Genomic DNA, 13,571 nt, shown 5'->3' with positions numbered 1-13,571 from the left:
ACAGGAGCCCTGTCCTCCTTTCCATGTGGTCACCCTAACCTCAAACTCAAGATCCTTTTCTTAGGCCCTGGCCTGAGTACCTACACCATATGAAATGAGGCAGGTAAACAACAGGGAGAGCTTTTGGGGGCAGTGTCATTCCTTGTTATGAAATAGCATTCCCAGAGGAATATATATTTGCCATTTTTTTTGGCACAAGGTGAAGATTTGTTGTTGTTGTTGAGAGAGAATGAATGAATACATTTTATTTGTCTATGGCACAAAGGCCGTTACAATCACAATAATAAACCAAGATGTCAGGGAACAAAAGGTCATATAAAAGCACCAGACTGGGAGAAGAGGCTAAGATTTTTTTAAAAAAAATATTATTATAGCCCCTAGTAACAATAATGACAGAAGATTATAGCAGCCTCTTGGCCTTTTGGCTAAGATTAGTAGTAATTCACTTGAGCTTTTTTAAAAATTCATGTCTCACCCTGGTCTTCTCAGCATTAAAATGTGTGTTTTAATTCTGCTTTGAGTTTAAATTCTGTTATTGTTTTATATTGTAACTTTAATACTGCCTTCATTTCACGAGCTGCCCAGAGAACTTGAGAACTCAGGCAGCTACATAAATACAGCATAAATAAATAAATACTTCAGATGGACCAAGAACAGGAGGAGGAGAGGACAGAGCTACAGATACCAAACTTTCAGCTTCCTGAAACAAAATCTCAAATCTTTCCAATTATGGAAACGGAAGCAAAACTCTTATAACCACCCACTGGGTCTCAGCAAGGCACCTCTGAGAATAACAGCTCATCCTCCTTCAGCCCACAAATGTGCATCTGCCAAATATATATATATATATATCTGTCTGCTGTGAAACCTTAGCATGTTCACAATGAGGCAGCAAACATCATTAGTGTTTTTATTTTCCACAAATCCAAACTTTCGGCTTCATTTCTTTGTTGATACATTTTGGAAGGGTGTTTTGTTTTTTTTACGAAAACAAAAACATGGCCAATTCCCATGGCAAGAACACTCAGTGGGCTTATGGGTTACAAACATGGATGGCCCCTCCTACGAAAACTCAATGAGGAAAGCTACAACGGCAAAATCTGAATTCTCATTTGCCCAGAGCCCAACTCATTCTTCTCTTTAGGGGTTCAGTAATTGGTTTCAACCATAAACTAGGGTGACCATATGAAAAGGAGGACAGGGCTCCTGTATCTTTAACGGTAATGTAGAAAAGGGAATTGCAGCAGGTGTCAATTGAAGTGGGTGAAATTCCTTCTTCATCACAACAGTTAAAGCTACACTAGCTATAGTAGAGTGGCCAGATACAAAAGAGGGCAGGGTTTCTGCAGCCTTAACTGTGTTGATGAAGAGAAAATTTCACCCTCTTCAATTGACACCTGCTGAAATTCCCTTTTCTACATTACAGTTAAAGATACAGGAGCCCTGTCCTCCTTTTCATAGGGTCACCCTACCATAAACTGAAAGCTTTACTTTGCTGCCATTGAAAGAAAGTGATAGGGTTTTGTTTCCTTGTATTTTCTTTTTTAAAAAATCATCTAAAAGTAATAAGCCATTATTCCTAAAAGGAGAACTACCGGAACATCAGAAGAGCCATGCTGGACTACACCAAGAGTCCATCTAGTTCAGTGTTTGGTTCTTAATTAAGCGGCCAGCCAGTGGTTGACGGGAAACTCACAAAGCAGGACATGGGCATCACAGCACCCTCCTGCCCATGTTCCCCAGCAACTGGCATATATAGGCTTACTGCCTCTGATACTGGAGGTTGCACACAGTCATCAGGACTGATATTATTATTTTATTATTATTTATTGCATTTTTATACCACCCAACAGCCAAAGCTCCCTGGGCGGTTCACAAAAACTAAAACCATTCAAAGTATAAAACAAACAGTATAAAAACAGGATATAAAATACACATTTAAAAAATTGATTAAAAACATACCATACATCATTAAAACATCTTTAAAACATTAAAACATCTTCAAAACATTCTAAAATTTCACTGGATAGGCCTGCCAGAATAGATCAGTCTTTATTGCTTTTTTAAATTCTAAAAGACCGTCAAGTTGACGAATCTCCTCCAGCAGGCCATTCCACAGTCTGGGAGCAGCAGAAGAGAAGGTCCTCTGGGTAACAATTGTTAATCTAGTTTGTACTAGCTGAAGTAGATTCTTCCCAGAGAACCTGAGTGTGCGGGGTGGATTGTACGGGAGAAGGCGATCCCGCAGGTAGCCTGGACCCAAACCATGTAGAGTGTTAAAGGTAATAACCAACACTTTGTACTTCGCCCGGAAACTAATCGGCAGCCAGTGAAGAGATTTTAAAACTGGTGTAATGTGGTCACCTCTAGGTGTACCAGTGACCAGCCTGGCTGCCATATTTTAGACTAATTGAAGTTTCCGGACTAGGCACAGAGGTAGACCCATGTAGAGTGCATTGCCATCCACTATATATTTTCTGTTATCCCCCTTATCAACTACTCTTTGGATGGAGATAAGAACCCATTTCTGGCATACAAAACCTGTGTCGATAATTAGAATAAAAGAATCATAGAATCATAGAATAGCAGAGTTGGAAGGGGCCTACAAGGCCATCGAGTCCAACCCCCTGATCAATGCAGGAATCCACCTGAAAGCATCCCTGACAGATGGTTGTCCAGCTACCTCTTGAAGGCCTCTAGTGTGGGAGAGGCCACAACCTCACCAGGCAACTGATTCCATTGTTGCACTGCTCTAACAGTCAGGAAGCTTTTCCTGATGTCCTGCTGGAATCTGGCTTCTTTTAACTTGAGCCCGTTATTCCGTGTCCTGCACTCTGAGAGGATCGAGAAGAGATCCTGGCCCTCCTCTGTGTGACAACCTTTTAAGTATTTGAAGAGTGCTCTCATGTCTCCCCTCAATCTTCTCTTCTCCAGGCTAAACACGCCCAGTTCTTTCAGCCTCTCTTCATAGAGCTTTGTTTCCAGACCCCTGATCATCCTGGTTGCCCTCCTCTGAACGCACTTTTGTTCAATTGATTGAACAATTTTGTTCAATTGATTGAAACATGCAATTGATTTGCATGGAAGGGAGGACAGCAAACTCCATCCCTGACATGGTCATTCATAAGAGTGTCTGTAGAGGTGTTGAAGCTCTAGCCCATGGGCCAAACCTGGCCCTCTAGGGTTCCCCATATGACCACAACCCTTTCCAAGGGTCCCGCCCTCTTTCCCACAACTGCTAATCCTTTGACGGTTTCCTAACTTTTGCACTCGTCCTCCCTCATTCTAAAAGGTTGAAATAACTTTCCTAAGCCTCAGGGCCTTGCTAGACCTGCCGGATAAGCCGGCAGGGAGGAGGGGTGACGGCGCGCTAGAGACGCACGACGCGACGGGGCAACGGGAAGCCCCGTAGCGTCGGTCATTTTTTTTAAAATGCTCTAGAGCAGACTGTTAGACTGCTCTAACAGTCAGGAAGTTTTTCCTGATGTCCAGCTGGAATCTGGCTTCCTTTAACTTGAGCCCGTTATTCCGTATCCTGCACTCTGGGAGGATCGAGAAGAGATCCTGGCCCAGAGTGCAGGACACGGAATAACGGGCTCAAGTTATCCTAGGAACCACTGCTTTTTCAGGATGCCGAAAACCTTGGTGTGGATATCAGGTGCCCTGGTAACTCCATGTCCTGGAGTTCCTTGCAGCTGGGTTGCTGTTGAACATGAGATCATCAAGAGTTATTTTCTGATTTGCGGGGGCAAGGGGGTAGGAAATAATAGCTCAGTTTGCAGAACCTAATTATGAATTGCTGGGAGATTTCACCTGTCACTAAAACCTGATCCCCCTCCCCAGTCTAAAACCCTCCTGTGTTCCCAGGTGTGTGGGGGGACTGAGGTGGGGGAGAGGTTGATTTTCCAAGTAATGCCCCACTATATGGGGTCGCTGCATAGCAGCTAAAACCAAACTACGATTTCCCGGGGGCAATGCAGTAATGTGTACGTGTCGCACCACTGGTACTCATACATCATCATTACAAGACCTCTCAGAATCTTTTTTCCCCACTTGCCCAGAAATCTTGATTGTGAGTTGAGCCAAAGGTAGCTCGTCCATCACTATGAAAAATAGTTCTCTGTCTAACATAAAAGTCCCCTCTCCAATCAAGTTCCTTTTAAAATAAAACTAGAAATGTGCATTTCAGTCTGAGAGAGTAGACTGATTTAGCAGGGAGGAGGCATGTATCGAACAGCAAATGGACTTCAAACAAGCGCCACGGATCAAAATGACATTTTAAGAAGATACATCCCGTTAAATAAGGCAAGATGATAGCCAATAATGAGGCACTCTGGCTATCTGAAGAGAGCACTTTTGAAAAGTCAATGGATAGGCCAAGTTTGCTCATTAGTTATTTTCCCCCCTACTTGTTCAATATGCCAAAAAAGAATATAACACAGATGCAAGAAAGAGAGAAATGTCTCAGGCTTTTTCTCCCAGATTCAGCAAGGCAGCTGTCAATCTGTATCATATGGAAATTTTTGGAATAACATTCTTTTTTAAAAAAAAAAAAAATTAAATAAACCCTGCTTGAATCATCGTCTCTGTTTTTACAAAACCAATTTGATCCCACAATGGATGGATACAATCAAGAACAGTAGAACACAGACGAGGACTTGCTTCAATGGGCCTCCTCAGATGTCCCACATCTTCTGAGGGCATAGTGTTTAACGTGGAATCCCAAATCTCATCCTCCCAAGAAGTCAGCTGGGAACCAGAGACCTACGCATGTGTAGACATTCTCTATGGCCTCAGCTAGACCTATGGGTCTAGCATGATGGAGGGGTGGGGATCTCACGATATTTTTATTGCGAGATCTCCCCCTCTGTTTACATGTGGCACGCGATGACCTTGGAAGGAGAGGACATTGCGCCCGCCATTTTGTTTTGGTTAAAGGGACAGCACCGCATAAATGCTCGTGCGCAAAAGGTAAATGGATTTTTTTTAAAAATAATTACTTTCCCTGCTCCCCCACCCCACCCCCAATGGGCGCAAAGCTCTGGAGGAGTGCTGCACCCTATGTGTGGGTCCTGCCTCCTTGCAAGTAACCGTGAGGAGCCGTGACAAACCGTGACGCCCGCCCACACGTTCCACGGTCTCGGGATCAGCCCAAGACCATGGGAAAAGTGGGCTCAAAGGCTAGAACGAGATACTTGGACAAGGGAGGGATCATCCCTCCCTGATCCCGGGATCCCCTGTGCATCATGTGAACGCACAGGGACGATCCCACGGATCGCCCCGGGATATCGCCCCATCTAGCTATGGCCTATGTTGTTATCTGTATCCTGAAAAAATACAGAATGCAGAACCCTCGTACAGAGAACTTACACCAGGGATGATCATGAACTTTAACCGACTGCATGTTTAAGTGAATCAAAATTCACACTTTCCAGACAAATATGTGAATCAGAATGCAGTTATCCTTCACTTGTTTTTTTACACTTCTACAAATTATGCAATACAATTCTCAGCTGAAAAAAGTATCAAAATTCATATTTTAGGATAAAATGCACAAAACCCTGTAACTTAGGGTAAAATGTTTACAATAATGTGAATTATGTGGGGAAATGCATTAAAATAATGTGAATTTTCATGTGTGTGTACATTTTAAATTGCAGTTTGGTGTGAAAACAGGGCAGAACAGACTTATGAACACATGTGAAACTGACACAGACCAGAAATAGACCGATCCGTCCATTCCTAGCTTACACAGGCTCAGTTTGCATGCAGAAAGTCAAAAGAATGTGTCAACATTTAGCTGCAGTTAATGGCTGCAATGTTGCTCCCCCTCCAACACAATCCAGAGCATCAAAAGGGTTCCACAAACTTTAAGGAAGTCTCATGGCTGACAGTCTTTCCTGCTCCATTAAGAACATAAGAACTTAAGAAGAGACATGCTAGATCAGATAGGGTGACCATGTGGAAAGGAGGACAGGGCTCCTGTATCTTGAACAGTTGTATAGAAATGGGGATTTCAGCAGGTGTCATCTGTATGCATGCAGCACCTGGTGAAATTCCCTCTTCATTGCAACAGTGAAAGTTGCAGGAGCCCTGCCCTCTTTTGTATCTGGTCACTTTAGTATAGCTCCTGCAGCTTTAACTGTTGTGATGAAGAGGGTATTTCACCAGGTGCTGCATGCATACAAAGGACACCTGCTGACATTCCCTTTGCTATACAACTGTTCAAGATACAGGAGCCGTGTCCTCCTTTCCATACGGTCACCCTATCCTACCAATGGACTTACCGCCGCTGACCCACTCCGGGGCCCTCGTGTTCTTGTCAGCTTCCCCAGCATGACAAAGCCAGCCGTTGAGACGGTCTCTGAAGTTCCAAGTGGCTTCTCTGATGTTTTCTTGCAGTCAATGTAGAGATTGACCCTGGAACGGCTCACGGATATGTGCACCTGCTCAACAGACAAAAATAGTTACATTGCGCCTCAAATTGATGCTGGAGTGTTGTCTTGATGCACTATGAGACAATCAGAGACTTCTGAACCTGACGAAATAATATGCACGCCGCGCTGAGATCTTACTGATATAGAGCGGGATATAAATGTTTTAAATCAATCAATCAATCAATCAATAGTACATGGAGCAGATTCAGCTTGGTGACGGTTAGGACTGAGGTGTCATCAATATGTGGATGATACCCAGCTCTACCTTTCCTTTTCATCAAACCCAGGTGAGGCAGTGGCTGTTCTGAACCAGTGCCTGAGCACGGTAATGGACTGGATGAGGGCTAACAAACTGAGACTCAATCCAGACAAGACGGAGGTACTGTTAGCGGGTGGTTCATCTGTCCGGCGAGGTGATGTTTGCCCTGTCCTGGACGGGGTTGCACTCTCCCTAAAGGATTGGGTCCGTAGTTTGGGGGTGCTCTTGGATCCAGAACTGTCACTTGAGGCACAGGTGAACTCAGTGGCAAAGAACACCTTTTATCAGCTTAGGTTGATATACCAACTACGCCCTTCTCTGGACAGAGATAGCCTAGCTACAGTTATCCATGCTCTGATAACCTCTCGTTTGGATTACTGCAATGCGTTATACGTGGGGCTGCCTTTGAAAATGGTCTGGAAGCTTCAGCTGGTACAAAACAGGGCAGCACGTTAACTAACAGGGACTGGCCGGCGAGACCACATCACGCCAGTCCTTTTACAACTTCATTGGCTGCCAGTCCAGGTCTGGGCCCGATTCAAAGTGCTGGTATTAACATTTAAAGCCCTAAACGGCTTGGGGCCAGGCTATTTGAAGGAACGCCTCCTCCCATATGTACCTTAAGATCATCCATAGGGGTCCTTCACCATGAGACCCTGCCAAAGGAAGTGAGGCAAGTGGCTACTAGGAGGAGGGCTTTCTCCGCTGTGGCACCCCGGTTGTGGAATGAGCTCCCCAGAGAGGTCCGCCTAGTGCCTACAATGTATTCCTTTCGTCACCAGCTGAAGACCTTTTTATTCTCTCAGTATTTTAACAACTAATTTTAACTTGCATTTAAATGTTACTGTTTTAATTCTGTATTTTAATCTTATATCAACTTCTGCTGCGTGGTTTTATCCTGGTTGTGCTTTTTATACTGTATTTTGTATTTGTGTTTTTAGATTGTTGGTTGTTTTATTATGTTCTTCATGGTTTTAACTTTTGTGAACCGCCCAGAGAGCTTCGGCTATTGGGTGGTATAAAAATGTAATAAATAAAATAAATAAATAGGATTAAAATAAAGAGATCTGGGTTCAAATCTCTGCTCAACAACCAGGAAGCAAGCATGTGGGAAAGAAGGCATGAGGAAATCCCTAGTTCTCAGGCTTAGTTCAAACAAACAACAGATCAAGTAGCACTCGCTCCTTGGCATGGGGATAACATGGCGCAACCCCGCAGGAGTGAAACCGCAGGGTTTGGGGGGGCTCACGGCGCCAATGTGCCATCGTCGAGACGGCTCCCAGGAAACATTTTGCACATGGAAACGGTTAGTGGAGAGGTTTGGAGGAAAAGAGGGGGGTGGATTGGTGGACACAGTTGGAGCACCACTTCCAGGCAGAGGGAAGAACAAATCGGAAATGGGAGAAGGGAACAGAGGGAGAACAAAGTGGTATTCATGCCCCCTCAAGGAAAGCCTGCCAATTCTGTTAAGCGAGCACCATCAAAGGCAAGTCAACTTGAGAGCTATTCAAGTCAGTAAGAGAGGACCAACTGGGCTTCAATCAGTCATTAAATAATCCACAACTGAGTTCCAGCTAAGCACAAGAAGTGCCTTTATATGCTGAGCCCCGTCTCTTTAAATTAAAGCTGTTGGCCAAACTGGACGCCTGGATGAGAGCCCCTAGCTAAGATCATTAACTCACAGAAGCAGAGAGGAAAGGGGCAGGAATACAAGAGAGATGCAACATCGCCATCAGTCATATAAATAGGGGTAACACAAGAGAGATGGAGGAACAGAGGTACTTTATTAGGCTCTTCAGACACAAAGGTTTCAATGTCAGCAAGATATATGGAAAAGGAGAGACATGAGATACATCATATTGGTGGTGGTGCTATTTATTTATTTATTTATTTATGCATTTTACTGGTAAAACTCTGTATCCACCATTATAGATTTTCTCATTAAGGACCCCTTCCCACAATGACCTTCCAAGGAATTTGTAATTTTGCATTGCTGCTGTTTTGATCTGGTTGAGCTTTTATATTGTATTTTATATTATGGTTTTATACTGTTGCTTTATACTTTGAATGGTTTTAATTTTTGTGAACCGCCCAGAGAGCTCCGACTATTGGGCGGTATAGAAATTTATTTTATTTATTTATTTATTTAAGGATTTTTATGCCGCCATTCAGCCAAAAAAGGCTCTCATGGCGGCTTACAAAAGTATTTCTTGACAGTCCCTGCCCACAGGCTTACAATCTAAAAGACATGACACAAAAGGAAAGGGGATTGGGAGGGAGGAGGAGGAGGGGGAAAAGGAAAGCAAACTCAGGCACTACAATCTTAGTTGGAAAGTTCAGCAGTTACAGGTGACAGCAGGAGGGAGGGGGCTCTCAGCTGGAGCTGGACCCAGGCACAGTGGAGAGGTGCCTGGCTGCTGCTTCCTCCCTCTCTGGTGGCCTCTGCAGTTACAGTTGGTAGCAGGAGGGAGGGGGCTCTCAGCTGGAGCTGGACCCAGGCATGGTGGAGAGGTGCCTGGCTGCTGCTTCCTCCCTCACTGGTGGCCTCTGCAGAGACAGTTGACAGCAGGAGGGAGGGGGCTCTCAGCTGGAGCTGGACCCAGGCACGGTGGAGAAGTGCCTGGCTGCTGCTTCCTCCCTCACTGGTGGCCTCTGCAGAGACAGTTGGTAGCAGGAGGGAGGGGGCTCTCAGCTGGAGCTGGACCCAGGCACGGTGGAGAAGTGCCTGGCTGCTGCTTCCTCCCTCACTGATGGCCTCTGCAGTGTCAGTTGACAGCAGGAGGGAGGGGGCTCTCAGCTGGAGCTGGACCCAGGCACGGTGGAGAGGTCCCTGGCTGCTGCTTCCTCCCTCACTGGTGGCCTCTGCAGTGTCAGTTGGTAGCAGGAGGGAGGGGGCTCTCAGCTGGAGCTGGACCCAGGCCCGATGGAGAGGTGCCTGGCTGCTGCTTCCTCCCTCACTGGTGGCCTCTGCAGTGTCAGTTGGTAGCTGGAGGGAGGGGGCTCTCAGCTGGAGCTGGACCCAGGCCCGGTGGAGAAGTGCCTGGCTGCTGCTTCCTCCCTCACTGGTGGCCTCTCCATTAGTATTTCAGCAGGAGCAAATGCCAACAGGTTAGCAAACATCCTAAGGATATTACTAGAAATGCAATAAATAAATAAATAAATAAATAAATATAAAACCTCTGGGCTCCCCAGATCAAAGCTTGCAAAGCCCTGACCTATGAAAATCCACATTTGATACCAGCCAAATCTATATCAATCAATCAATCAGTCAAGAGATGCTAAATTTTGCAGGGTTTTTTTTCACATTCAAAATTTCAGCTGGAGATTTTATGCCACCTGGATGCCAAAACATGACACTTCTTCCAGACACATCACACCCAGACACCCGTGGTCCTCCAGATATTGCTAAACTCTAATTCCCATCAACCCCAGCCAGCCTATCCAGTCATCAGGGATGATGGGTATTAAAGTCCACCATGTGGAGGACCCCAGGTTCCCCACCTCTGCTCTAAGAGCAGTCTTTCAATAGGGGGTGATCTGGGACCAACAGCAACCATAGTATTTCTTGCATGGGGGCCAAGTCTACAACAGCTCCTCTGCCACACCATGCTAAGATCCTGATTGGGCCTTCTGTGCCTACAGAAGAAGAAGAAGAAGAAGAAGAAGAAGAAGAAGAAGAAGAAGAAGAAGAAGAAGAAGAAGAAGAAGAAGAAGAAGAAGAAGAAGAAGAAGTTGTAGCTGCTGGATATGGATTTAAAGTAATGCCTGTTTCGTCCCTCAATTAACTAAACTTAATTGATGAGACCACATCACGCCAGTCCTTTTCCAGCTTCACTGGCTGCCAGTCCAGGTCCAGGCCCGATTCAAAGTGCTGGTATTAACATTTAAAGCCCTAAATGGCTTGGGGCCAGGCTCCTCCCGTATGTACCTGCCCGGACCCTAAGGTCATCCTCAGGGGTCCTTCTCCGCAAGCCCCTGCCAAAGGAAGTGAGGCAGGTGGATACCAGGAGGAGGGCCTTCTCTGCTGTGGCACCCCGGCTGTGGAATGAGCTCCATAAGGAGGTTCACTTGGCATCTACATTATATGCTTTTAGACACCAGGTGAAGACCTTTTTATTCTCCCAGCATTTTAACAGTCATAGAATCGTAGAATCATAGAATAGCAGAGTTGGAAGGGGCCTACAAGGCCATCGAGTCCAACCCCCTGCTCAATGCAGGAATCCACCCTAAAGCATCCCTGACAGAGGGTTGTCCAGCTGCCTCTTGAAGGCCTCTAGTGTGGGAGAGCCCATAACCTCCCTAGGTAACTGATTCCATTGTCGTACTGCTCTAACAGTCAGGCCGTTTTTCCTGATGTCCAGCTGGAATCTGCTTTCCTTTAACTTGAGCCGGTTATTCCGTGTCTATAAATAAATTTTAACTTGGTGTTTTAAATTTGTAATTTTGCACTGCTGCTGTTTTTATCTGGTCGAGCTTTTATATTGTATTTTATATTATGGTTTTATACTGTTGTTTTATACTTTGAATGGTTTTAATTTTTGTGAACCGCCCAGAGAGCTCCGGCTATTGAGTGGTATAGAAATGTAATAAATAAATAAATAAATAAATAAATACATTATGGAAATTAAATTATGGAACACAGAAATCTGCCTTATACGGAGTCAGACTCTTGGTTCATCTAGCCCAGTATTGTCCACACTGACTGGCAGCAGTTCTCCAGGGTTTCAGGCTGGATTCTTTCCTAGCCCTACTGGGAGAAACCAAGGATTGAAACTGGGACCTTCTACAGCCCCTTTCCTGAGCTACACGCATGGCACATATTGGTCCTAGCTTTGCTTGCAATACATCCCATAAGGGCCTGGAAAGATCTTGGCCTGTAGCATTGCAAAGCTGCTTGCTATTTCGAACAGACAGTTCTGTAGCGGACTAGGAAGACCAATAGTCTGACTCAGTATAAGCCAGCTTTATAGGTCCAACTAATTACATCAGTTTAATTTGTAGATCTTTTTTAATACTAAAGTCACAGGATTATTTCCCCCCTTCCTGTCCTTGCAGATTTTCTCATTCCTTTCTGCACATATTCTTGGATACATTTATGCATACATTTAAATAGATTAGCACTTGCAGACAGGAAGTGATTTAGTAATTCATTATCATGCTGGCACACCCCCCAAAATCCATTAGTATTTCAGCAGGAGCAAATGCCAACAGGTTAGCAAACATCCTAAGGATATTACTAGAATTATTATTATTATTATTATTATTATTATTATTATTATTATTATTAATTATTTTCATTCATTCATTCTGTATGTATCAATTTCTCCTTTGGATAAGGACCTTGTGAAAGCTCCCATAGAATATCTTCTTCACTTCCTGTTGGTCAAAGGTGACTTCATCTACATCCGTTTCATGGTCACGATGGAAATATATCAAGGATTTCTTATTGGCTATAGGGAAGAAGAAGACAAATAAAGTGGATGTTTTAAAGAGCATCTCAAAGAATTGATTTCATGATCACCAATGAAAGCCCACAAGCTTTACTGAAATGATAAAGAAAAATATGAAAATATTTTGTGTGTGTGTGCGAGAGAGAGAGAATTGAAAAATCCCAATGACTGAAAAAACGGGCATCTTTACTGGGAAATTGTGTTGCATTTGTGCTTCCTGCTTTTGGGCGCAATTGTTATGGGCTGCATTACATGGACAGAGAGGCGCAACCAGTGAAATACTTCCTCTCTAAACATGTTTCATTCACTTCCATTGAGGCAGCGCCATCTAGTGGTGAACGATTCCATTTCCCCCCTGGAGATTACCACTTTAAAAGTGGTTCTTTTCATAGCGGAATTTCCAGTGGTTGTTGCGGGAGACGTCCCTGTCATTCACAACATCGTGTAAAAGACCACAAACTTTTGCAATAAACCACGCATTTAGAGGAGCCCTTCTCACAATATGGTCAACCGGAAGCATCTTTCTGTCTGTGAATATATAGCAGACATATATACCAGCCCTGCAACTGTTTATTGTTGCTCCTCATTTTGGCAGCCCCAGGCACCAAAAAACAGCATCAAACCCCAGGTGGGCCACTAGCCATAGTAGCCAGTTTGCATTCAGCTTGGTGGGTCCCACATTCTGCAGGCCTGATGTACGGTGTGCCCAAACCTGAAGGTTTGGGATGGGTGGTGATACATGAAAAATCAGTGGATACAATCCAGCCAGATTAAGGCATCCTTATAACTCATCAATTTTGATGGGACTTAAATGTGTGTTAGGATTCATTCCGGGCTGGTATCCCATTTGACAACCAGATGCAGGTCTCAAGGTGAGGAAGGCGGAAGCCATTAGCTAGGTAGAACCATAGCTGAGTGGTAAAACCCATACTACCTGCAGAAACTTCCAAATGGAGCCCTCAATATCTTCAGTTTACAGGAGGGGGGTTGAACTTCTTTTACCCCGAGGGCCGAATTCCATTTTGGAGAAGCTCTTGGGGGCCGCATTCCAGTGGTGGGTGGATCTGAATGCAAAAAGGGGCAGGGCCAAAATACAAAAGATGCCAGCCTATTGTAGCTTAAAGTTCTCGTCGCCAATAACTAACCTTCAGGAGAGGCAGTTCAACCTTTTAGAAAGGGAGGGGGAACCTGGAAGCATTCTTACTTGGATTAATGGATAAACAAATCCAAGAGAAGGGGGGAACTTTGTTTTTGTATATGGAGAGCCCTTCCCATTCACTGGGAAAACAACTCCCTTTCTCAGCACTCAGCAGGGAAAAGCTCTCTTCTTTGATCAGTAGCTGATCGGAGATGAGCTTTTCCATACAAGGGAGAAGGATTACGGCCTGGTAAGGAGTTAAATGGAGTACAGCCCCTGAGACCTTT

The 13,571-nt window shown here is 44.6% G+C and overlaps 1 protein-coding gene across 1 annotated transcript in view; it reads right to left on the bottom strand.

Moving 5' to 3' along the window:
- Nucleotides 1–13,571, bottom strand: part of COL20A1 (collagen type XX alpha 1 chain) — a 171,380-nt gene that overhangs the window by 51,675 nt on the left and 106,134 nt on the right. Inside the window, exons 24-25 of the mRNA XM_063142885.1 lie at nucleotides 12,037–12,146; nucleotides 6,288–6,446 (exon numbers count right to left, since the gene is read on the bottom strand). Of these exons, the coding sequence (XP_062998955.1) occupies nucleotides 6,288–6,446; nucleotides 12,037–12,146 (269 nt within the window). The remainder of the gene's footprint in view (nucleotides 1–6,287; nucleotides 6,447–12,036; nucleotides 12,147–13,571) is intronic.

This window comes from Elgaria multicarinata, chromosome 1 (genome assembly GCF_023053635.1).
Source record: "Elgaria multicarinata webbii isolate HBS135686 ecotype San Diego chromosome 1, rElgMul1.1.pri, whole genome shotgun sequence".
Lineage (NCBI taxonomy): Eukaryota > Metazoa > Chordata > Lepidosauria > Squamata > Anguidae > Elgaria > Elgaria multicarinata.
This window is presented reverse-complemented; position numbering and strand designations above follow the sequence as displayed.